The sequence below is a fragment of the Eschrichtius robustus genome, chromosome 15 (genome assembly GCF_028021215.1).
Source record: "Eschrichtius robustus isolate mEscRob2 chromosome 15, mEscRob2.pri, whole genome shotgun sequence".
Taxonomy (NCBI): domain Eukaryota; kingdom Metazoa; phylum Chordata; class Mammalia; order Artiodactyla; family Eschrichtiidae; genus Eschrichtius; species Eschrichtius robustus.
Window position 1 is genome coordinate 75,709,422 of NC_090838.1, and position 26,513 is coordinate 75,735,934.

General features: G+C 39.9%; 1 protein-coding gene across 1 annotated transcript in view; it reads left to right on the top strand.

Moving 5' to 3' along the window:
- Positions 1-26,513, top strand: part of CTNNA2 (catenin alpha 2) — a 1,055,603-nt gene that overhangs the window by 296,544 nt on the left and 732,546 nt on the right. The window contains exon 7 of the mRNA XM_068564030.1: positions 8,858-9,061. Within this exon, the coding sequence (XP_068420131.1) occupies positions 8,858-9,061 (204 nt within the window). The remainder of the gene's footprint in view (positions 1-8,857; positions 9,062-26,513) is intronic.

Here is a 26,513-nt window from a genome sequence, read left to right on the forward strand (position 1 = left end):
CTTTTATCCCTGCTCATTTTTTTAAAATAAATAAATAAATTTATTTATTTATTTATTTATTTTTGGCTGTGTTGGGTCTTTGTTGCTGTGCGTGGGCTTCCTCTAGTTGTGGCGAGCGGGGGCTACTCTTCGTTGCAGTGCAGCGGGCTTCTCACTGAGGTGGCTTCTCTTGTTTCGGAGCACGGGCTCTAGGTGCGCAGGCTTCAGTAGTTGTGGCCTGCAGCATGTGGGATCTTCCTGGACCAGGGATTGAACCCGTGTCCCCTGCATTGGCAGGCGGATTCTCAACCACTGCGCCACCAGGGAAGTCCCTATTCCTGATCATTGTTCACTGTTTTCCATACCCTCTTAAAGTAGAAAAGAATCATGTACAGTACTACTACTACTTTAGTGTCTGAGAAGGAGAAATGGCCGTTCCATTGACTACTTCGCGTTGACCAGCATCACGCATGCAGATAGAGATAGATACCAGTGGGAAACGCAGTGTAATAGCCAAATCAGAGACTCTGGAGCGAGAGGGTGTGCATCCCAGTTCCAACTCTGCCCTGTGCTCAGAGTGTGTGCCTGGACGATTCATCTTTCTTTAGCACATTTCTTGTATCTAGTTGACATCTAAGTGTGTTTTTCTGTGTGTTTTGTTTTGCAATTCTTGTTATTGTAATTTTGCTCTTCCAATTGGTTAGTTCTTGTATATATGAAGGCAATTGATTTTGCATATAAATACAAGTGCTTTCATGAATTTTAAAAAAATTTGCAATAAATTTTTGGTTGATTCTCATTTTTTTCTGAGTTAGCACTTATAACATCTGCAATTGAACATATGTAGTTTTATCTTCTCCTTCCTAATTTAATACCATTTAGTTCTTTCTCTTTTCTAGTTGTTTTCTAGAACCTTCCTGAAAATGTTAAATAATTTTTTATGAATTTGAAAATATTTCTCTTTCATCTCAACAGTAGTCAGATTGCTTCTTCTACTTTCCATTGAGCCTGATGTGCCTTTTGGATTAAAATATTTATAAATAAATAAGTACATACACACAGATATACACATATAGGCACACAGTTTATCACTGATAACTTCCTAGCTTCCAATTTCAGAGGACATTTTTGGTCTTGATCTTATTTGCCCTCTTTAGAGAATTCCCTACTGTTCTCCCTTATAAACTATGGCCGTAAAATCTCCTGGGTCTGGTCAGATCTCTCTGATCATTCTTTACCATGTCATTTGTGGACTCTTTCTCTGTTATACATTGTGGGTTTCCCAGTGTGGCTTGGGCTCACTGCTCTTCTCGTTCTGTTTCTTTTCCTTGGGATAGCACATCCATTCTCATAGCTTCCACTCCTGCCTTTATTCTGATGATCCTCAATCTTCAGAGCCGGTCCATTTTCATACACTTATAATCAACTTTCCACAAGACTTTTCCACTTAAATGAATCATGGACACTCTAAACCTGCTCTACTTTATCTGTTACCTGTCACAGTTGTTCAAGGTCAGTGAATGTTTTCTTAAAGAACCAATAGGAAATATCCCAAGCTTTGTGACCCATACAGTTTCTGTCCTAAATTTTAAACTCTGCCATTGCAGTGTGAAAATAGCCATAGACAGTGTGTAAATGAATGGGCCTGACTGTGTTCTAATAAAACTTATTTATTTGCATAAAAGGAGGCTGACACCCAGGATATAACTGGTTGATGTGTGCATTTTGATGTTACCCATGCCAGAAATTTAGGTTTTATCTTTGACTCCTTCTTCTACATTCTCATAGCCAGTATATCTCCAAATTTTGCAGATTCACATTCTGAATGTGTCCCAATACATGCCCTTAATCTTTTTTATACAAACATAATCTTGTACTCAGCCCATCTTTATTCTGGGCTCTGAAGGCTTGATAATTGCTCTCCCGCCTTCTCCTTCTACTCCTGCCAAAGCTGACTTCCCTACTTCTGGGGAAAACTTTCTGCAGCCAAACGGGATTACATCACTCCTATGTTTTAAATTCTTGATGACTCTTCATTGTCTGAAGGGGTATTTACAGAGAGAAAGCGTCTTACGGCATAGAATGCTCTTCAGAACACTGCTGTTGCTCTCTTCACCAACGTTGTCTCCTATTCCTGTTTTTGTCTGTTCAAGTCCTGGGAGAAGCAAATCCCAAGATAGATGGGATTAGACGTGTAAAAAGCAATTGCTTTTGAAGGATAAAGTGGGAAAGAACCAGTAGAAATAGGCCAAGAGAGCTTTTTGACTGCAGTGCAGGTCAAACACCCATGAAAGGAGAGCAGGAGAGAGAGGACAGTGTAGGAAGGGCCTGAGCACAGTTCCGAGCAGGTCTCAGCAGGGCCAGTACAGAGGCAGGGGCAGGAGCAGAGGTTGCCTGCTGGAGAAGTCCCCACTGGGCAGGATGGCTCCGTGATTGACAGGGGCTGCTGGGGTCGAGTATGGCTCCTGGTGAAACTGGTGGATCTACAGTTGTAGCAGGTGGGGACGGTCAGTTACCTATGTTCATGCAGAAATTTCTCTTTTTTTTTTTTTTGCATGGCTTACTTTTATTTTTTATTACAAAAAACACATACAAGAGTTTTAAGAAATGATGAATATAAGACAAATCAGGACCACGGTGAGTTATTAAACCCATTTTCTATGTAAAAATACTAAAATTCTGAAAGTGGAATATCATCAAATGTGAGACACATTATAGGCTGTCCATATATACACGGCACATGCAGAGACCTGCCCGCACTCGGCTGTGTCTGTATGTACACGGCGAGGTACAAACACCCACGGTGACCTCTATCCTCAGCTCTCCTTTACCTGATACATAGTTAAATATTTGCAAGGAACTTTAGAGATCTGAAGAAATGCATTAAAGTAAGTTCTAAAGGCTCTCCCTGTTTATTTACTCTGATCAGCTGCACTCTATACCTTGAGAAGAACTCTGTAGCCCACTTCTAGCTAAGACAGTGGAAGAGTCTTCGAGTAGCACTGCTTTGGCCTCCTCATCTTTTCCAGAAGTTTCTCTTAAAGGAAAGTTGCTTGGGGCCCCTTCATGACACCATACCTGTAACTTCACACTTAACACTTCAGCTTCAATAAACCTCTTTTGATACTCTTCATATACTGTGATATTTTTCACCTTTGTGCATTTGTTACCACTTCCTATTCTGTCTGCATTGCCTCTTCCGGCCCCTGACTTTGCTTGGTCAACTGCTTTTCACTCTTTAAGCCTCAGCTGAGGAGTAATCTCCTCCAGGAAGATCTCTGTGACTACCTCCCACCCCCCAACTGTGCAAATACCCATCACTCAGTTGTTTCTTAACATTGTCGGTATATTTTCCAAATTACACTTGGTTGTACATATTCTGTTTTTATTTTTACTAGACAGTGAACCTCTTGAAAGAAAGGATTCTTCAGTCTGTGCCCTCAGACACCTACAGTAACTGGCACCCATTTGTTGAATGAATGGCTATACTTTCAACTATCCATGGGAAGGGCAAGTTGACCCAGATGACATAAAAGAAGACAGTATGACAGATTATACTTATACCATTATACTTGGTTTAGGAGAATTTCATGGTTTTTTAAAATAAGAAAAAATTTTTTAAAAAAATTTTTATTTATTTATGCCTGTGTTGGGTCTTCGTTTCTGTGCGAGGGCTTTCTCCAGTTGTGGCAAGCGGAGGCCACTCTTCATCGCGGTGCGCGGGCCTCTCACTATCGCGGCCTCTCTTCTTGCGGAGCACAGGTTCCAGACGCGCAGGCTCAGTAATTGTGGCTCACGGGCCCAGTTGCTCCGCGGCATGTGGGATCCTCCCAGACCAGGGCTCGAACCCGTGTCCCCTGCATTGGCAGGCAGATTCTCAACTACTGCACCACCAGGGAAGCCCGAAATAAATTTTTATAATTATGATTTGTTAGACTCATTTCAACCGAATATGGGCAATCTGAAACAGTGGAAGGAACGCTGGGCTTAAAATGAAAAGCCCTGTGTTCAAATACAGCTGTCCTCATTTCCCAGCTGTACGAACATGGGGAAACATCTCTGGCGTCATTTTCCTCTTCAATAAGATGGAGGTAGTAATATCACAGACACAGAATTTTGGACCTATCAAACCATTTGTAATGCATTCAACTTCTTGCCTTGACAGAGGTCTCTCTGCTGCCTGCTGTGGCATCGGAGCCTGCAACAAGTATAACTCAGTGTCCCAGGATAGTACTGAAATTTTAGATCACATTACTCCCTGTAGAGAGAATGCATGATAGGTGTGATTTAAAAGCAATGCTCTTGTAACAATTGGATGTGGGGTGAGTACAGGTAAATGTATTATTTTGGGAAGTAGTTTTGAACTATATTGTTCCCTGAATTATTTCAAGTTACAATTTTTATAGAGTTCGACATTGGAAAAAATGGGACATCAATTATGTAGGACAAGAGAGACTGTTATAGCACCAGCTTGATGGCAGAAGAGGATCCTAGCCTTCTTTGCTTGGGGGTGAATTATTGGGGCTGCTCTCTTTATGGCCATGCTTTCCAGTTGCCACTCCATAAACTGTAAGAATGAAAACATTAATTTTTAAAGTAAAGATGTTAATAAAAAAATAAGTTCAGGAAAAAGCACAAAGCACAGAATATTATGCTAGTGAAATAAAGGGACTGAGAATAGACAGGATAAAAAGAAATTAAAGTAAGTCTTACTTAAAAAAAGAAGAAAAAGATAAAGTAAGAAACGTAGCCTCACAATTTTAAAATGAACTAAAATGACAATAGGAGATGAACTAAAAGATCAAAAGGATAAAAAGATTAAATGAGCTTTAAGAATGCAAACGAGGGACTTAGATATTTAAAATGTAAGATCTCAGTGAACTAAAATAAGTCTGTACAATTGGAAACAGCATAAAATCCTCTTGCAGGAGCACACCTTTGTCATAGAGAGATAGGAAACCTTGGCCTTGCCCTTTCTCTCTTTGGTGCTTGCATGTTACCCATGAAATGTTCCCTGCGTGACCAGGGAGCGAGCCGGATGCTGCTGCCGCTGCTGCTCCCTTTCTGGCCAGTAGAGGGCAGCCTCAGAGAGTCGCGGACAGGCTGAGCTGATGTTGGGAAATCAGGAGATCTGTTTGCTGATGTGAAATGACCCCGGAGTGTGCCAGCAAAGAGAACCTGCCCGGTTGTTTCTTTTTCTAAGTCGCTCGCAAATATGCAGAAGCAATACTCCTCCTTCACTCCACTTTGGCTTTCGATCTCTGTATTTTTGCCCAGGATTCACCTCCAGGAGTTTGTTTTTTCCTATCACTTTAGCAACGGTAGATAGTCTTTTCCTCTAGTCCTTAAGCCCCTGGCTTCATTTGGTTCTTTTTTTTTTTTTTTTCCTTATCTTTTTCTGATTTTCTAAAGCCTGTGTGAGAGCTCTCCAGTCCTCTGAAAACACACACACATACACACACACAAACAACCCATGTCCCCTCCTGCCAATTTGTCCCCCTCCACCCATTACACAAAACCCGAACCCATCCACTCATAGGTAAGCACACACAGGCAATCCACACCCCCACACATGCACACACACACACATGCACGCATGCACACAGATGCACACGCACGTGCGCAATGCCCTTTACGCCTTTTCTCTCCCCTAAGAGGCTTCTTCCTGCTAGCCGTTCACATCCATCATTGCAGTACTCCCCATCTCCACCACGGATATAGATTGGAATATTGTAAATTTATTGTTTCTTTTCCAGGGAGACTTTTTTTAAAAGCTTTTCCCCTGTGATCTATAAATAATGAATAATTCCATTAGAAATGTGATGAACAATGTAACTTTTATGCAGAGTTTTTGAAGCTCAAAGTTGCAGTGCGTTTACTTTCATGACAGCCCCGGGCCGTGGCAGGTGGGGAGCTCATTCGGCTGACACTGTAAATTCTCTCTTGCCATGTTTCCCAAAGCGTGTTCCTTAGGTTCTCATAGATAATGCATGCATTTTAAAGGGGACCCCTCTATGCTCAAATAGGTTTGAGGAATGCTGCAGGAAACGGACTTAATGCAGAACGGTTTAATGCAGAACTCCCCAAAGCATTTCATGTGCTAACGTACCCTGGGCCATGCAGCATTTCCAAAACATATCTGGCTAAGGAAACATTTTTTCATCAAAACATTACATCTCTAAGCTCAGTGTTCCATGGAAAATAATTTAGGAAATAATGTTATAATGACAATAGTACATTTTTCTTGTTCTACAGGGAAACTGTTTTACAATTGCCTTTATTGGGTTCAAATTTACCTCAGTGTATTTCCATTAAATTGTCATTTCTTTATATTTTTTAGTCCAAAAGTATAATAAAAATCCATCCGAGAGCTGGTATATAACTCTGAAGAGTCTCCTGAAACCTCAAAGCAGAACAAATACTTTTCATTGTTTTATGTTAATATGGGTTCCTATAAAAGAGTGCTTTGAAAATCAGCAATCCTTATAAAGGAAAGTAGTCTAATTATACTTTGATCAGGTATTTCTTTAATTAGAGTATCAGTATTTAATGCATGTTACATGATAAAAAATATATATATATATTATAAATGCATCATCTGAAAAGCAGTAGAAAGAGAACAAGAAAGAGAGAGAGAATTCAAATGGATCCCACTGGGAAGAGTCCTTGCAGACACAGCTCTAGTACAGATGGCAGGTGGGGCAGGGCACCTGTGGCCCCCTCTCAGCTTTCCTTTGGGAATCTCACTTTTAAGATATACCCTGCAAAGCCATCCACTGTACTGAGGACTCCATGTGATTTTTTGATACTGTTTGGAAGGTTACTTAGGCACAAGGGACAGGATTTGAGTAATGCTATTCCCAGTTAAGTAAAAATTATCCTTTTCCTAAGATCTAAGAAAGTGCAAATGTGAAGGTAGTCTTTATGCCGAAACCTGCCACAGAATAGCTCATAGGAAGGACCTCACGCATTTGCCCTCTAAACTGAAAAGAGAGCTTCGACCAATGAGTAATTTCCTAGGAAATCCACCATTCCAATGGACCTCAGAAGTGGTCTGTGTTTAGTGGGTGCTTTTTTCTTTCGAAGTCACCACCTGCTTCACTCATTCCTTAGGACATCATCATTTTGTGCTGAAGGGATCTCCCTGCTGTGGAGATTTGCATTTTAACAACAAGCAGAGAATCAGAGCCACTGATACTTTGAGCATAGCTTTCAGCAAATACCTTAGAACATTTTGGAGAGTTCTAGCAAGCTATTCCCAGAGAGCATGCTTGGACCTATTTTGTAATAATTAAGCAGCTATTTTATATCCTATTGGGAAAAAAATCACACAAGTGTCTTTTATGCTCTTCACCCTATTTTTAGCACTAAGCACTCTAGTAGGCACATAGTAGGTACTCAGCAGATGGCAAGTGGGCAATGGCATGACTACCTACTATCATTTGGTTTCCTTATTATATTTGTAGATATGGTAAATTATGTTTTCTAAATATATATGTGTGTGTGTGTGTATACACACACACACACACACACACACATACACACACATATATATATATATGATGAACATCAAAGGAAATAGCAGTGGAATGGCAATCCCATCAAAGGATCCAAGGGTCAGAAGACCATTTACTCCATGCCTACCATGCTGGTTCTTGGACCACAGAGTGTGCACCTCCAGTGAAGATAAGCAAACCATTCTTGCAGCAGGCCATTCCACTGTGATTAACGTTGTTGGAATGATCTTCCTTGTTTGGAGCAGAAAAGGGGTCCCCAGTGGAAACCAGCAATTGGGCAAAGTCGGCGTTGCCTCTCTATTTCCTGCAGTTAGTTACCATACACTTCATCAGTCTCTCCACTCCCTTGACTTGCTGGAAATACTATTCTCCAGGTTCTGGTCTATGTTTTCGATCTTCCTTTTGATTCTTATCTTTCTGTAAACCTTTGGAAATTGGGATTAACTGGGCCTTCTTTGGTCTGTTCTTGTTCTGTTCACTTTGCTAGTATGCCATTCACTACCTTGTGTCCGCATAGCCCTGATGATTTCCAGATCCTCATACAGGCTGATATATCTGTTGAATTCTGGATGCATATATCTGTACACCTCTGGACATCACTACCTATATGTTTCCAGGATCCTCAGGCTTAGCAGGGGCAAAACTAAGCGTAAATGCTCTGTGACACCTTCCCTTTAGGAAACGTCTCTGTTTTCTCCTTAGATATCTAAGCTCTTTCGGAACATGTTAGCACCTTTATCAGGATACTGTCAGTTAATTGTGACAAATCACACACACATACATGCACACACATTATGAATCCTTTTCTAGAATGCTAGTTTTTATACAAAATATATTAGTTCCTAGTGGGAAGTAACCTGTACTGTATATGCCTTTTGGATGCTATTTACTCAGGTTTCAAAAGGCATCCTGCCATGGGACTCTCTGCTTCTCTTGAAGGGGATGCATGCTATGTGTGTACCAGTCCTGTTGATGGTTATGTATTATGGTCTAGTCTGGGGCTGTAAAATCTTTCCATAGCCCCACAAAGCGCTACACTGAAATGTGCTTTCCTCGAAGGCTACAAATTTTAAAAAAATGTCAAGCCAGTGCCACGATCTCGTTCGAAAACCCTTCCACTGAGGCAGCCTTTGCCAAGAACACATTTTTGAAACAAAACATGGTGTTTTCTCTAGATTCAGGACAAAGTATCTTACAGCAAGTTGAGACTTTGTCAAGGCCACTTTAGAATTTATCCAAGTAGCCAGTTTCTTCTCCACGCAGCATCTTGTCCTGGCCTCAGAAATTTCTGGTTTAGAAAACGGGGTGCCTAGGCAGCCGCCTCTTCTCTGCTGATTGTTTTTGCACTGTCCTCCTTTCAGAACAAGATCATCCTGGACCCCATGACGTTCAGCGAGGCCCGGTTCCGGCCGTCGCTAGAGGAGCGCCTGGAGAGTATCATCAGCGGCGCGGCTCTCATGGCCGACTCCTCGTGCACCCGCGACGACCGGCGCGAGCGGATCGTGGCCGAGTGCAATGCCGTGCGCCAGGCGCTCCAGGACCTGCTCAGCGAGTACATGAACAACGTAAGTCCCGGGCTCTCAGGCCCGCGCCGCCCTCGGGGGATTCCGGTGCGCGATCTGGTGGCTCCGAGGAAAGCAGGCACAGCTTGGAAAGAGGACAGGTGATCCCCTAAGAGAGTCGGTCAGGGGAAACCCAAGAGCCGCTTTGGGAGAGTCCTGTCTTGATTTCGTGTCGGAATGCATTGGTAGCGGGGAAGAGATTGGTGGAAGAGGTTTCATAGGAAAACTTTGGCTTTTTACTTGAGTGATGTCTGGGTCGTTTTAGTGGCTGGCCTTTGATTTAGGTAAGATTTCAGTCGGCAAAAGTAGATGGTGGATGGAAATAACTGAGGACACACTGAAGTCCTCTACACAGAGCAATTTCAAAGCTAAGGACAGCTGTAGATGGCTAATCTTCATCCCGACGAGGCATTAGGAATTATAATAGATTTTCAAAAGTTTGGACAGAGTTGGTTAAGGTGGAAACTTCTAACTGCAGTGAAACCTGGGGAAACTTTATTGATTCACTGTGCATTTAGAAATTGGAGAATGTCTCCAAGTTTTCAAATGGGTATTAGTGATATCTAGTGATGTGGCAGCACAGACTCCAGCTGTTCTCTCCGACAGGTATAAAATGTGATACTTCTTGTGTACCTGAAAACTAGATGAAGGAGATGAAGCCATATTCTTTGTTTTGAAAGGCACTGAATTATGTTTGCATTGATTTGCTGTATTCATTCAGCAGAGGTGATGTTGTTGATGCTGAGGGCTTGCACCCATGAATGATCTGAGTTCCTCCTGTCCTGGACTCCTGGGTTTGAGAGAATTCAGCATAAAGTGGAAAAATGTAGTGAGGTCTTGACATTACATGTTGAAGGAATGCCCTGTGTAGTTGTCAGGTAGGGAATGAGGACTCTGAAAATCTGCTCCCAGCTTTTGAAGCCCACCCTGGGTCCTGCTGGAACACCCTGAGGCAAAGCTGAGACAGAGCAGCCAACCCATGTCCTTCCCTCCAGCCTGATTTCTTCTTACCACTCCCATCCCTAACTGACATGTGGGTCCTCAGGTCAAGCCAGGAGTCAGCAGTGTCAGGCACAGAGCTGCTCCTGCCACACCCTCCAGAGAACTTTGATCTAGAAAACAAAAAGATGTAGAATGCCCTACTAAAAGCCCAAATCTGTTTCCTTTCCATACACCTTCAGATTCTTTGATTTTGCAAGATTTGCCCATTTTCAGCACACAAAGAATAAGGTCTGGATGTCTCACGTGGTATTCATCTGCTTATGAGGACTTCTCTATAGGATCTGGATGGCCAACACTTTCTGTGATTTTGGTCTACGGGTGCTACGCAGGGTACGGCTAGAAATGTCGATCCCCAGTGCCTTCCATCCTGTGTAAATCTTTTTGAATAATGGATTTAACAAAAAAAGAGGGCTTATAAAATCTGGGATTCTGTTTGTTTGTTTTTAACAGAATGGCAACAGGCTAATGATTTATATGTGGAACTTGATTTTATATGAAGGCATGTTGGTATTTCTAGCAATGAAGAATTACTGCCAAAGAAGGAAGTAGAAACTGTGGAGATCAGAGTGATGGTTAAGATCTCAATATAAATAAATCAGAAAAAGAAGTATGTTCCTGTGTTCTTTTAATCACAGAATGTGATTAAAGAAGAATTGATCGAGATGTGACATGTAATTTTCAGTTTGTTGTCTAGAATCCTGTCAAGCAGAAGTTTTTCTTTCAGTATAAACTCATACAGATCATCAGAGCTGATGGATTTCTGTGTTTTATTGACTCCAGGTACTTGTTTTTCTGTTCACAACCTTGTGATGCAGGAATGTTTTGTATTTTTATTGGAAATTTGGCTTCTACTTTGACACAGTTACAGATAATACATAGGTTGGTATAGTGCTTAAATTTTAAAGTGTGAAATTTCTGTTCACTTTGAACCACCAGGATCAAAGGCTGAAATAAAACACCTCCTACTGACTTTTTTATAAAGTGTATAAAATTTACTTGGACTTCACACTTCTTTGGTGATTTCAAGGTAGAATTGGATGCAACTAGACCAGCTCCATAATCCCTGTCTAGTGCACTCATTTCTACTGCCACGATATCAATTTATATTTATTTTGATATAGCATCTGTGCCTTACTAAAAAGTCTGTTGTAGTTAACAGCAACCAAAAAATTAGTCAATTGTGACTAGGCTGTTATATTTCTTTTTCAATTTTGTAAGCTCTGGACATGAAGGTTTTATCAAGTTATCACTCTGCAGATTTTCATATTAATGTGCTAGGCAATATCATTAGGATAAAGAAATAATTAGATTGAGAAGAAAAGATTTTGAAATTGGCATAACTGACACTTCTGATGAGATTGGGTGCATTCAGAGTGGTATGGCCGTAGACAAAACTGACATTTCTGGATTCTAAAAATCACCAGATCAGTTCCTGATGAAGATTCAACTTTTCATGCTCACTTGTAGGTGAAGCTGTTCTAAAATTATACACATCAATGCCAAGTGGTATGAAATGGAGGAAGATGGACATTGGGGAAAAGAGCTGTAAACTAAATGATTAGAAGAAAGTTGTCTGCATGGGGCATGAGCCATGTTTTAGCCACATGGATACACTGAGCTCAATAGGGTGTCAGTTGTTTGTTGGATATTTCCACAAAGGTATATTCAAATTAATGAATGTGTGTGTGATCTGAAGATTTAACAAAGTCATGCATGTAAAAGAAACTGTGGTTTGAGGAAAAAGGGCTGAGTGAACAGATGCATGTGGCAAAATTTATGATCCCAGAATGTGACAGTGTTAGAAAAGATGGTTGGAATGGTTTTGGAAAAGCCTTCGGTGGCCTTAATTATTTTTTATCAAGTTAATGATGTAATCCAGAGAAGATTCTTAAAAATAATCCTCCTTTAAATCGAACATCATTATTGTACATATGCGGAGACTAATGGGTAGAGAGAGACTCTTTTTCAAAAGGATGTGTGACCTTTGGATTAGTGCCATCAGAGTGGTTTTTGCAGTATTATGCTGAGTACTATAAATAGATACAAATTATAATGAAGACATAAACGTGTATCTGGAACTTATAATTTTATAGTGCTTTCTTTCATTGGCAGTACAACTACCTTTTCATCAAAAAAGAAAAAAAATCTTAAAAGTGGCCCCATGATAGGAAACAAGTAAACATGGTATTTTATTGATAAACATTTTGTGATGGATTTGAATTTAGAATATTGTATTTATTTAATGGATATGTATTGTGTGCCTGCCTACTTTGTGCCTGACACTGTTCTAGGATTCTGGGGATATAGAAGGGAAAAAAATAGACAAAATTCTCTGCTCTCCTGGAACTTACACTCTAGGTTGGGGAGACAGACAATCAATCAATCAATAATTTGAGTAAGAGTTATCTCAGATGGTAATAAGTGAAACAGGGAAATATAAAACCTGTGAGACAGCAGCATGGAGTGTAGCTGTAAGGATGACCTGGAAAAGGTTCACTGAGAAGATGACACTTGGTTAAAGATCTTTCAGAGATGAGGGAGCAGAGAGCACTTGAGGTGGAAGGAACGGCAAGGTCTAGTGCTCCTTGACCTTGTGTGAGGAGGTGCCTGAGCTCTTGAGGAACCTTCCTGGGGAGGCTCATGGACTGTTCCAAGTGAGTGGAAGGTAGCAGGTGATGGGGTCTGCAAGGAGACAAGGTGTCAGACTATGTAGGGCCTTGTGCACCGTTATTCAGAATTACACTTTTACCTTAATGAAATGGGAGGCCATTGGAGAGTGTTGGGCAGAAAATGACATACTTTAGGTATTGAGGACAGGCCATAGGAGTTCAAAAGGTAAAAAAAAAAAAAAAAAAAAAAAACAGGAGGACAGAGGAGGAGTCCCTGGAATAATTCATGAAAGAATGGTGGCTTGTGCCAAGAGGTAGCAGTAGTGTAAAGTGCTCAAATTCTGACTATTTATGAACATAGAATGGACATTGGGCAGTGTGAATGGCAGCTGCAGCTGTATCAGCTGCCCTAATATGGTATCTTCAGTTTTGATATCTTCATTTCGTTTTGTTTGCACAGAAAATTCTGATTTACTCAGATGTAGTAACACTTTGTAAACAGCTCACTTTGCAATGCCTGGATACTCTGCTAGACAGATTACATTTGAAAAGGGAGTTCAATAGAAAAATTTTGTTTCAAAAATACCCAAGTATGGTTCACATTCCTATAAATATAAAAGACTAAAAAGATATAATGCTTATTCTAAGTACTAAAACTAAATGCTGAACAATACGGAGATGTGTTAAACCATTACTACCTTGTACACAATTCACTGTGAGGCTTGGTGAGGAAATGTGATGAGCAGATAGGCCTGGACCTTGTGCGTTTTGGTGCTGAACTGCCTGGTTCAGTTTCAGGCAAAAACACTCTGTGTGGCTCTAAATTTTTCTTTAAAGAGTAATGCACAGCTACAATTTTCTTAAACAGTTGCACAGTTAAAGCATAATGATGGCAGAGACTTGGGTGGCATAAAGGAATGATTTTCTGGTCTCATCTGTGTTAAAGTGTGGCAGGTTATTTTTAAATTTTATTTTTATGAATAATTAAAATTATATATTTTTACAAAATATTTGAATCTAACTTTTTTTCAAACCTCTTGAAGCATCTAAGTGAATCCCTGGGGACAGTGTGTAAACCACTAATGTAATGCATGCATTAAAAGCACATGGGGACAAATTGATGTGGGAACATACATACATATTACAAGTGCCTGAAGGGTCATTGTCATAGCCTTTGCTTTAGGGCGGAATTTAATTTAAAGGGTGTTCCTGATGGAACCTATTTGTGCGGGGTTAAGGTCTGAAATGAGATCTCAAAGGGTCATTTCCAGCCTGGTTTGGGGCCCATACCCCACCAAGGCTCCAGCATACAAAAGTACAGGAGGAACATGTAGAGTGATATCCAGGGCCTGGGGAGCCCTGGGCTTCCACTGTTCCACTGAGTGGGCTTCACACTGTTTTTTTTTTTTGTTTGTTTGTTTTTTAAATGGTGCAAAAGAAATATATGTTCATTGTAAAGGGTGAAAAACAAAGAAAAAGTTTATTCACAATCTCACTCCCTAAAGATAATCATCTTTGATAATTTTGTACATGTCTTTCCAATGTTTGTAAACTTCTATGAGTGATATATTTATACACACACAGAGACACACATAAGTTATGCCTGGAGTTGTAAAAAATGGACTCATTGTAAATGATGACTTGTAATCTATTTTCTTTACTTAATATATTGTGAATATGTTACCGTATCAATAAACATTCTCAAACCTTATGTTGACTGGCTGAATAGCATTTTATTATATAAATATGCAATAATTCATTTAGAAGCAATTCATTTTGAGAGTATTTTTATATAGCATATTGGAAAAGATAAGTAGGCAAGATTTCTGGGGCTGGCAGTAGAGAAGAGTGATTGAGATCCCAAGCAAGACTGAGGAACAGAGTGAGAAGGTGGGGAGAACACAGCTTCCCAGTTTCTGTGCTTAAGGGGCTCCCTGAAAATTTTGTGCAATGAATGTTTTGTAAGTAAAAAAAAATTTAAATGCCTCTGAGGTTCTATTTAAAATTGTCTTAAGTATATTTTTCTGTACTTTATTGATTTTCTGTATAAATTTGATTTTCATTTATCAGAATTTCTGTAAGTTGGCTATGTGTAGTACGGCCAAGAGGGGCTCAGAACATCTAGAGGACAAGTTCAATGGTTATATTTGACCCAGATCCCAGAGAAGACATTGAAAGCTTCTGAAGGGAGGGTCATCAGAAAGATAACTTTGTCATAGAAATTGTTATAATGTTGAATTTCTCCAAATGGGAAGGCAGGAGAAAGATGGAGTAGTTGTTATCACATAAGAATAAGAGTAATTGTTGATTAAACATAAAATTTGTTTTCAGTGTTATCTAGGCCTTCTCATTTCTCTCCCTCCTGTAATCATGTAAAAGAGGGGATGAAACTCACAAAAACCACTTTGGCCAATTCTGAGTTTTTCTACTAAAAGGTTTGGCTTAAAATAGAGTAGAAAGTAACGTTTAAAAATGCTTGTGGGCCGTTTATGACCTAATGTTGCCCATACCCTCCCCCCACCCCATAATGGCCCTCCATTTTAAGGGGTATCTTAATGGGATTGGTTGCATCATTCAAGGGAAAGTGTCCTAATATCCCAAATTTGGTACCTATGGTGAGAAGGTTTTCCTTGCCTTTTCCTTATTTGAAACTTTTCTTTTCCCCCTTTCTAATCTCTGCCTTCAAATATGTTCAGTGACCATATCTCTATTAATTTTGAGGTTGAAATTCATCTGTGCAATTATGCTTTTCATGTAAAATGTTTGCTTCCATGAAGAGACAGTTTTAAAATTCCTTTTGAGTTGGAGGTTCTGGCTCAGATATTGAAAGAGTACAATTAGTTTACCAGTCTGTTCTCTGATGTCTAAAACTATCCTTTGAACTTACTCTTCCAGTGGAATATGGTTGGGGTGGGAAGTCATCTGGATAGTGCATGAGGCCTCCATCCTTGAATTAGGGCATTTGCGATCCTATTTGCCTCTGTTTCCAGGCAGTTTTCAGTGTGACTCCTAGAGGTACCCTGAGACTAGAACAGGATCTTCCAAATTTTTAATCTTTTCCTTTCCTTCTGTCTTCTTATATTAATATTGTATTCCTTTGCTGTAGTGGGATCTCAAAAAGCCAAGGGAGTGTTGTGGGGGGCAGGCAGGTGGAAGTCACTCAGGCACAGGTGGTGGGAGAACGTCCAGCTATGCTGGTGGGACATGTTCCTTGGAAGGAAATAATGCAGGTGAGAGTGTAAGAGATCTTGTGCCAGAACCAAGCATCCTACAGAGCATGAGAATGTTCTGAGAGGCTTCAGGAGGAGATCCAGACTGGCAGGTGGTTGGTTGACACTAGAGTGATCTGGGCACAGTCCCACAGTAGCTATGGAGCACAGGTGTAGGTAACATCCATTCCCTGTGGGGACATGGCAGGTCTCTTTGGTCTCAAAGGACCCCAGGTGTAGGAATTTATTCCAGTGGGCATTTAGGCCCTTTGAAAAGTACAGCATGCCATACACATGTTTGCTATTACTTATCATCAGCTCATGACATACAGTTAAATGACTCACAGGATCCCAGGACAGATGAGTCTAACCAGACTTGTTTTACTTGGATCATCAAGGTCAATTCACAGTGCGGTCTCACACACTATCTCCTTGGCCAGGAAAAGTACTTCCTACGTGAAACCCTCCTTTGTTCCCCACTGTGGATAGTCAGCAGACAGGTAGCCTTACCATCAAAATGGGGCTCCCAGTCTAGTTCTATAATGAATTAATTCTGAGCAATGGAAATCATAACTCCAGGAGCTCACTGGAGACTTCTTTATGGAGGAAAAGCAGTTCTGAGCAGTCAGTCGCTCTCTCTCTCTCTCTCTTCCCCCCTTCCCTCTCTTTCTTCTTCCCTCCCTCCCTTTTCTTCTCTCTACCACCTTTGTGCCTGGTAGAATTTCTTAAAATTCTTTTCAGTGCATGGATGAACTCACAAGAATGTAAGGGAGTTACTCAGAGGTAAGAAATGACAAGAAAACAATAGACTAGAGATAGGTCTGCAGATTCCTCCTGGCCTAGACTTCGTTTTTAAATAGTACAATATGTAAAGAACAGGAGGCAAAGTCTGAGACCCAGCTGGATGGCCAGGCAGATTAGGGACCTCAGTGTAAAGCCTGGATTCTCAGATGGTGTCACTACGAGGGCATGAACTAAGAAAATAAAACTTCCACGCAGAGAGAAGCAATGGAAATACATGCTGTCTTGGCTTTTAAAAAGCAGGAGAAAAGAATCTCTCCTCTGCCACCAAGAATTTCTAACCACGATCTCAAAATCACTCAGTTTTGGGCTCAGAATCTATATTTGAGGGTGACCTAAAGTTTATTCAAAATTTTATTTGAAGTCATTCTAGGTGGTGGGTTGCTAGGTACCTGGCAGAAGCAAAGATCAATCCTTTCTAGAGGAATACACTTTAAACACAGGCCTCAAAGAATTTCCACAGATAAAGTTACAAGGAACAGAAATTAGCATTCTAGAATCACTGAAAGCAAAATGAAACAGGCCACTATGATTGACAGTTGGCACAAACAACCAATTTTAGACCAGAACTACAAGGGCTGAAGATCTGCAATTATTAGACACAGGTTATAAATTACCTTTAAAGAAATTAAAGAGAGCATTGCAAATGTGATCATGAAACCAGAGAATGGACTGAGCAGCCTTGGAAGGCAGGACTGGGGGTTGTGTGGTGGAGGAACACGGGCTTATTTGAAGGGCTGGGACAGCAGGTTCCTTGTTGCCAGCAGCCTGGGATAATGAAGAAAGAGACACGGTCATTGAGAGTGTCCGGAGTGGTGCTGCTGGTCACTTCTGGAGCAAGAGCTGGTTATCTCTTGCAGCAACACCTTGGGTAGATATTAATCACCTTATCTACAGTGGATTTCTGCACGGAACTCTTTTTGGTGACAGAAAGAATAGAAAATCTAAAATGAAACAGGAGATGAAAACAAAAATCCACTTCAACAGCAAAATTAAGTCCCATACTTAGAATTCTAGCTAGCTTCTTTCCTTATCAAACATACCCCTTCACTGAGTCCTTGAAAATTGGTTCTGAATCTTACAAGATCAATCAATATGATGAGGAAGAGCAAGTAACATTATGAGACAGGAAGGGGCTGTCTCTGACTCCATCAGTGAGTAGAGATGGCTGACAGAGTTGACTGCTGGGTCATCAGATTTGGCCGTCCCACTTAAGACAGCCTGGACAGCACAATCCATCAACTGATCTTCTTGGGAGAGACTTTTGGGTATTTCAAGGAAGACCTCACAAAACTGTCAGGGAGAGCAGCAGGCTGTGCACCACCACCAAGCCCATGAACCTGGATAAACCTTTCCTTTGTGTTTCCAAAGGATGTGGGAAGACTTCCAAAGGTAAGCTCCCAAGGGCCTCCTTGCTTGGGCCTAATGCTGCTGTGAGACCATCCTGAAAAGTTTCTCTTGATTCATTTAGGAAATTGTTACACTGTAAGAACTGTCTCACTGGTGGTGACGCGTCCCTGTGCTTCAGACCCACCAGGCTCTTTGCTGCTTTGGCAGCTTTGTACTTACCATCCCTCTGGAATGTTCTTCCTTCAACTTTATATGGATGGCCCTTCTTTCAAATTTCAGTTCGATTATGTTGTTCTTAGTCATCTCAGTATATTAATTTCTGTTATAGCATCTGCCAACCTCTGAAATTACAGCAGCTCTTTGTGCTGTTATTGTCTGCTCCACTGGAATTTAAGCTCCCATGAGAGGGATGTTGTCTTATTCACAATCCCCAGGATCTAGAGAATCTAGCCTGGAATAGTAAATACATATTTTTAGAATGAATAAATGACTTCTCTCTCATCCTCTTCTTTTGATAATCATAATCACAGTCATAATTATCATCATCAGAAGAAAAAGAATAAGAAGAAGGAGGAGGGGGGTGGGACAGAGAAGGAAAAGCAGCAGAGGCATTAGTGACATGACGCATAGATTTTGAGTCTTTTGAATCCCATGTTTTGGAACATAATGATTCACCTGTTTTCTCTGCTTTATCTACCTCGATAAACCTATAAGTAAATTAGCTAAAGTTAACTATTCTTGGCTTCTTCATGACTCACTTTGAGGTGCCCAGACATCTCCCTACAGTTAAAGCTATAGTTAAGGCCCCCATCAATTCTTTCTAGAAAGGCCTAAAATGATCCTGTGACTATCAGTAGAGAAAAAAGTGATATGAAGCAGGCCGCTTGCTTTTCAGTTTGAAGAGCTCCACCAAACAGCTCACTCTTAATTCCTCCATTTTAAGTGTGTCCTCCAGGGTGACCTGTCTGGGCTTAAGTTCTTGGGGATGTATGTTAAGGGCTGGGAGGAGCTGGGCCATTTTTAGGTCTGCAGAATTCTGCAGGCTGGACTAGGAACTTCGGAAATTACTTAACTCATCCCTGCCTAGAAGGCACAAAGAGTTTGTATATGTACCTAAGAGATAAATCAACAGAAGAAAAGCATCATAATTCACCTGTTGAAAATTAGACACTCTCTTTCCAGAGGCCCAGCCCAGACTACAGAATCACAGTTTTCTGCAGAGTGGGTTGATAATATCTACATTTAGCAAGTACCCCAAGTGATTTCTATGAACAGACAAGTTAGGGAACCCTTGATGTAATAAGTTCAAGAGTCAGTTTAATACAGAATGGGTTTAAAATGGGTTTTCTTTTTGTGAATGAGGATAAATACTTTTGTAAGAAAGGAGCAAGTGAAATATCTCCTGGGAAATCTTATTGAGCTGTATATTACTCAGCCTGGGCATTCAGGATTTCAGAGGAGACTTGTGAGCTGTATGGCTAATCTTCTTTGAATTCCTTAGAAATAGGCAAAGCTAAGCCAGCCTCTCACCTGTGAGCTATTAATTGAAGGGTAGCTTTTTTTTTTTTTTTTTCCCAAAGCGCACCTCCCTCAAACACACCTCTTCCAATACATTACTCTGCCATCTGTAAAAAGATAATTTATCATCCTTGTGGAAGGACTCTGCTCTCAGTAAGTGCCAGAACTAAAATATACAGTTTCACAGATTACTCAAAATCCTTTTTCTTAACAACAGCTTAATTGCTGACTTCAGTTTCTAGTAACTCTGTAGGTTGGGTCACAGCTAACAGATTTACAGCATTAACCCCAAGCTTTGCCTTTGCCAGTTCACACGTTGAATTGGGCTTTTGCTCTGGGTCCTTTTGGGGACTATTCTAGGGTATTGTTTCCACGAGGAAGCCACATTTTGCCTGACTGTCCTATGGATTCTTAGATCTATCTACATATCAGAACCACATAGGGAGATTTTGAAAAACGCATGTTCCAGGGGCCTACCAGTTCTAAAACAACAGAATCTTCAGGGATGGAGCTTGAGATTCTGTATTTTAGCAAGTCTTCCAAGGGATTCTCATTCCTCCAGCCTTTGTTACCAGCCTTGGATTAGTCCAGCATGGCAGAATCACCCAGCTTAATCAGTATCACATTCAGAGAGAGGTACCATATTTTCCTCTTCCTTGGTTTTCTCAATAATGTTTTCAAAGTTTTATTTATCATTATTAATCTTCACCCCCCAAATCCTCTTCCTCCACCCCCGCCTTGGAACCAGTGCACACATTTGCAGACATTTGCATTTCCTTTCCCTTTTCCCCCTAATGTGCCTCAAGAACAACATTGGTATGTTATGTGAATTTCATCTCAATACAAAGAAGAAGAAGACAATATTGGCCTTTTTTTATTCAATGTGCATACTTGAGGGTTAGGAGGAATCAGTTAAGTGTCCTGCAATCTGGTGGCTGATTTCACACTTTTGATCCCTGCAAAACAGACACACAAATCTTTTGGGAAAGGTGTTTTTTTCTCTGTATCTGTGAGACATTTGTAAATAATAACAATTCTCCAAACTTCATCTTATCTTATATATTGCATCTTTTCTCATCATTGGCCTAATTTTATGCTTGTTATCTTTCCTGCTTGCTCTATCCCTACTCTTTAATTTTTCTTCTAGCATTTGTAAAACCTATAAAATCGCATCCTTCCTTGCTATTTTTTTTTTTTTTTTAGAATTGTCAAAGGATCCCCATCCATTTTCTTAAAGCCCCTGTTTTCTGATTTCAGGCCATTTAGATGAAAATGAGCAACAAGATATCTGCAAAAAATCAAATGGTTAAGGACATTTTCAAGGTAATGTAAATAGAACTGAAATTGGAATTCAGGTCTTCTGGTTTCTTTATGGCCATTCTTTGATCCTTTTCATTACTTCATGTTTTATATTGGATTTTTGATATTCTCCTTTTCTCCATTTAAAGCCCTGTACCATGCATGACTCATCTTTCCCCTAACATTCTTTTTGATTTCTCAGGGTTAGTTGGACAGTAGACTCCAAAGAAATCTTCCTTTTCCAAGCATCTATAGATCATACCAGAACCCTGTCAGAACCCCATATAAAAAGCAGACAAGAGCAGCCTTGTGGGACAGCCACCAGAATTCCTTCTGAAGGAACAAAAAGGAGCCTTTGTTGGCAGGAATAAGGTGTTAAGGGAGCAGACAATTGAATCTGATTTTTTTTTCAACAGTGTAGCTTCTCCTGGCTTCAGTCTCTAGGTAGAGATTGTGTACCTTGTAGGAGACAACAGTAGAGGCAACAACCAGATGAGCCAGCATTGGCATGTGCATTTGCCCATAACTGCCCACCAATGTGGTGGTTCTGTTCTTGATTAACCATGTCTGTCCTAAGACCTGCCTTTTACCTTTTACCTTTTTCTGAAAATAATCTTCTGGTTGCCTGCAGCTTGGATTAGGAGAGAGGATCTAAGGGTCTAACTGCTTTTTAAGTGAATTCAAGCAATCGTTTTGCTTTTAACCTCACCATTTTCCCTCCTTTCCTCCAAAAGAAGCTGAAGCCTCAAATATCTGTCATCTTTGAGGGTTTTGCAGCATGAATTGGGTTGTTCTGAGCTTTCCCCCGTTGTTGGCTTGAAATTCAGCTTTCACAGACCTGCTAAATGAGTTAGGACACTTGCCTCTCAGAATATTGCTGCGGCCATTTTCTCCTATTTTCTTTGCCCTTCGGATTGAGACCTTTAAAAGAAAATTGCTCTATGGTCATTGTGATGGGTTTTCAGAAAAGATCAGTGATAAATGTGTGTATTACATCTGCCATCTCAGCCATATCTTACTTTTATTTTAAGGAAGATTACAGGTTCCTTCCATACTTATGTCCAGAGTCCATGTTGTTTTGCACCCTAACTTGACCAAGGAGATGAATGGAGCTAAGATGGTCAAAGCACATTTTCAAAGTGAGCTGAGAGTTTTGGATAAAAGAAGAGGTGAGACATAATGTTTGGAATAAAGCTTAGATGGGAAATCTATTTCATCCAGACACTCTGCTATATTTCAGTGTCATACTGTTCCTAACAAAAACATTATAGATATTGGTTCCAGTTTAGACCTTGAAGAAAATGTGCTTGTGAATACCTATCTTTGGAGTTTATGTAGGGCAATTATAGAAGCAGAGCATTTATCACATGATGATGAAGAATCCTTCAGAAATTTTCATTGTTTTTATGTCTACTTGATGATATATTCTTCTTAGTTATTGACTGATAGCAGTTGCACAGATGATACCATAATATGATCCACAGCATCGTGTTAAGGGAGAATTAAGACCAATGTTAGTATCTCAGTCATTTTCTTAGAATTGATTAATTTTAAGTGACTCTTTCAAAATATTGAGAGTCACCAACTTTATTCACTGAAGCATCTTTGTAAATGGAGTATTCTCATAAATCCCTTTGCTTTCTAAAAGTTACTTAAGTCATTTAAGTTTATCTTTTGTATTATTAGCTTTTTCCCCCTTTGATGCTATTTTATACATGACTCTGGCACATACGTTTTCATATCCTTAGAGCTTTTATTACTCATATGGCTTAATGATTCAGTTTATAAACAGCCACACTGATATTTTTGTCAACTCATATTGTTGTATAAAATCCATATCCAGCTGTTAAAGACCATGGTAAGAGAAAGAAACGTGGGGTATTTAACATTCCAGACAGACATTGGAGTTCTTGTGGTATAGCCCTAATATACTGTGATTATTAGCATGACACCTGATTAAATTTTCCCTGCAGGATAAATACACCCATCAAATGATTCTCACTAAACCAAAGATTATTGACTAGCAAATCATATGTAGTCTGACATGTGTCTATATCTTTAAAGAGTAAGAAAAACCAAAAACTACTTAGTTAGTTTATTAGTTTTGAGACTGCATTTCCTGGAGCCCTAGATGGTTCAGGGACCCCAGGAGCGGATGTGCTAAGAATGAGCGTGACTTAGTTACCTCCACTCTACCTGGTCTCATACTTACTTCTTCCTGAGAAGCCCTGATTCTAATAGAATTCAATATTTGGTTTTCATATAAAATTTAATTTGGAAAAAACCCAGATCTCATTGGTAAGACAGATTTTGAAAAATAATGAGACTTTTGTCTGAAGTAACCAGATAATTGACAGGAAAGTTAATTGTAAAGCATGAATTATTTAGGTATCTGGCCAATCTGTGATTATACTTATAGATCTGAAAATTATGATAAATAGAGAAGCCCAGCTCTTAGCAGATTGGCAGGCATGAACTGAAATATCCAGATGAATACAAATTCAGAACTTTTCATCACATTCCAGCTGTTAAGTATAAAGTTTACCTAAATAAGTGAGACTGGGTTGGGCCACCTCTCTCTCTTGGCCCTGAGTTTCTCAGCAGCTCCTGGTGCGATCTGCCACTCCATGGAGCTTCCCTCATGATTCAGCACAGACTCTATGCCATGCCCTTTAAGCCAAGAACAGCACACGGATTACAAGGTATGATACCAAAACTCTTGGCACTCATCATTTTCTTTAGAGATTGTCATGATTTTCAGTTTTTAGAATAGCATAAACATAATATCTGCAGCAGAAATAAGTTAGAATATTCTAAAACATCTCCATAAAACATTTTATTTATTTTCATTATAGTGTGTCATTTTCTTTCATAATAGCTACAGATGAATTGGAGGCTAATTCTTACACTGTAATGATAAATTGAATTATACCAATTCAGTTTAGCAGAACTAATGCTTACTCACTTGCTGGGTAAATCAGTCTATTCATTTTTTTAACACGAAAAGGAGATAATAATTAATAAATGTAAGAATAATATTGTAAATTTATAGAAAGTTATTACAGTAACCGAAAATATTTGCTGTAGAGCTGCCTCCTGGCAAGCATGAGGGAAATTTTATTTCTTTAAAGAGAAAATTTAGATTGAACATCTCAAACTGGAAAAAAATTATTAAGAATTTATTAAGTATCTGTTATGTTTTAAGAGTTATCCTCGGACACAGGAGCAAAGAGTCATGTGCAGTAGAACTAGTAACATTTTTGGGGAGCTGTTTTTTTAAATAAATTTATTTATTTATTATTTATTTTTGGCTGCGTTGTTACTGCGTGCGGGCTTTCTCTAGCTGCGGCGAGCGGAGGCTACTATTCGTTGCGGTGCGCGGGCTTATCATTGCGGTGGCCTCTCTTGTTGCAGAGCACCGACTTTAGGCACGCGGGCTTCAGTAGTTGTGGCTCACGGGCTCAAGAGCGCAGGCTCAGTAGTTGTGGCACACGGGCTTAGTTGCTCCACGGCATGTGGGATTTTCCCGGACCAAGGCTCAAACCCGTGTCCCCTACACTGGCAGGCGGATTCTTAACCACTGTGCCACCAGGGAAGTCCCTGGGGAGCTCTTTAGTGTTGTAAGGCTATTAAGTCCCTTCCAAATAATAATAGAAAATGGATTGCAAGATATAAATAGATAGTTATGAATCAGGTTTAAAGAGAGACAGTTGGGTGTAGGAACTGAATTATTCATGGCAGAGGTAACACTTGAACTTGAAGGTGTGTAGGAAGAAGAGAAGTCAAAGATAGAGGGACTACTCCAGGTGTGAAGAATGATATTATGTAAAATGCAATATTATGAAAAAAAGGTTTTGCACAGAAAGGTTGAGATTAGATTACAGAGGGCTAGAATTCCAGATTAAGACGTGCATCCTTTATTTTGGTAGGGAGTTGTTTACTGAAGGTTTGCTTGTTTGGGTTTGGTTTGGTTTGATTTTACTGTGGCAGTGATATCTGGTAAGCCATGCAGTGTTTGGGAGCTGCCACCCTCCTCCAGGGCAGAGTGGCTTCTGAGAGTGTACACTGGAGTTGGAGGCATGGGGACGTGTTAGTGGATTCTTAAGAAAGTCCAGACAGAAAATGATAGAGTCCCAACTGGGGAGAAGACAGTGGGAATGAAAAAGAGAAAAAACAGATTCAGAAAGAAGGATTAGAAGGAACTTGATGACTATTTTTTGTTTGTTTGTTTGTTTTGGAGGAGAGGATGGGGGAAGGAAACAAAAATATTGCTTTTATGTTCTCATGAGACCTACTTATTAATTATTCATTGGGTTAACCTGTTTCTAAATTGGGGATGATCAAATTCACTGACAATATTATTTACACCCCCGACCCCCAAAAAAGTGCATTTCACAGTGTTTAAAAGTTGGCCACGTATTGGTTTTGCTCCTGTGATGTTACTAGGTAAATATTGGTCTTTATTTACTCCTTTTTATATTCACACAGTAGACCATTAATGTCTTTGATGTAACATTTAAAGCTGCCAGAAGTTCATGGTATGAAACAAGTTGTGGTCCCAGTGAGTCCTGGGTTTGGATCTCACGTCCCAGGGTCCATTTGCAGGTCTCTTGGCCAATGACTGGCCTCCTGAGCAGGATGGCAAACTACCCAGTATCTGCCACTCAGCTGCTCATTCTCAGCACAATGAGAAACATTATTTCATTGTTTTACAAAAAGTGGCCTTAAAAGAATATACTTATGTTTGTCTTGGGTTTATTGAATCTGAAGGGGTCATTTAACTTTCTCAGATATACTTTAATCGTATGTCTAAAATTGCATTAGAGAAGGATTGTATGTATGGGATTTCACAAAGGTCTCAGGATACACCCCTTAAGAATCTCAAGGATCTCCTCTGAGGGTGGTCTGCTACCCAGAGTCCTCCTTAAATAGTCCTCTGCCCTATGACAACTATGGTTTTAATTGCCAGACAGTTTGTTGAATTAAATCAAAGTGTTATTTTTGTTAGTCATCGGTGTTTAAATATTTATTTGGTACCTGTTATGAACAGATCACTCTTCTAGATACCAGGAGGAATACAAAGTTGAATAGAAGAGCCACTGTGTGTAACTTCAAGGAAATGATACCTTTTAATGTCCAGAAATAATATACTGTTCTATTCATTATCTCTGATTTCAAATAGCTACATTTTGAACATAGTGGTTATTCATGACATGATGCAAATAAAGTATTGTGTTGATTAAAATGAATCTGATTCAGATGAAATTTGTTACATTATTATTCAAGAAAGGGATTATTACCTCCCACAGGAAAACTGATGTATCTGCCCAATTTCCAATCAGCCTGAGGCCAATTTCATTTAGCATAGGTGAAATAGTTGATAGAGATGGGTCCTATGAAGCAGCTTCATGTATTTGCAGGCTTACTTGATAGGGCCAACCCCTCTTAGTGTGATTTGAAATCTCATTGGGAAGTGCACTTTTTCCCTTGATACATTATCAGATGATACAGTCCGACCAGTGCTGAAAAACATGGCAGTAGTTACTGAATCCCTGACCTTGGAGTATGTAGTATCTCTTTCATAATAATAATAGAAAAAAATCGTAGAACGCATTATTAAAAGGATGACTTTTTTAAAGATGAAAAGTCTCTGATTACTACAACCCT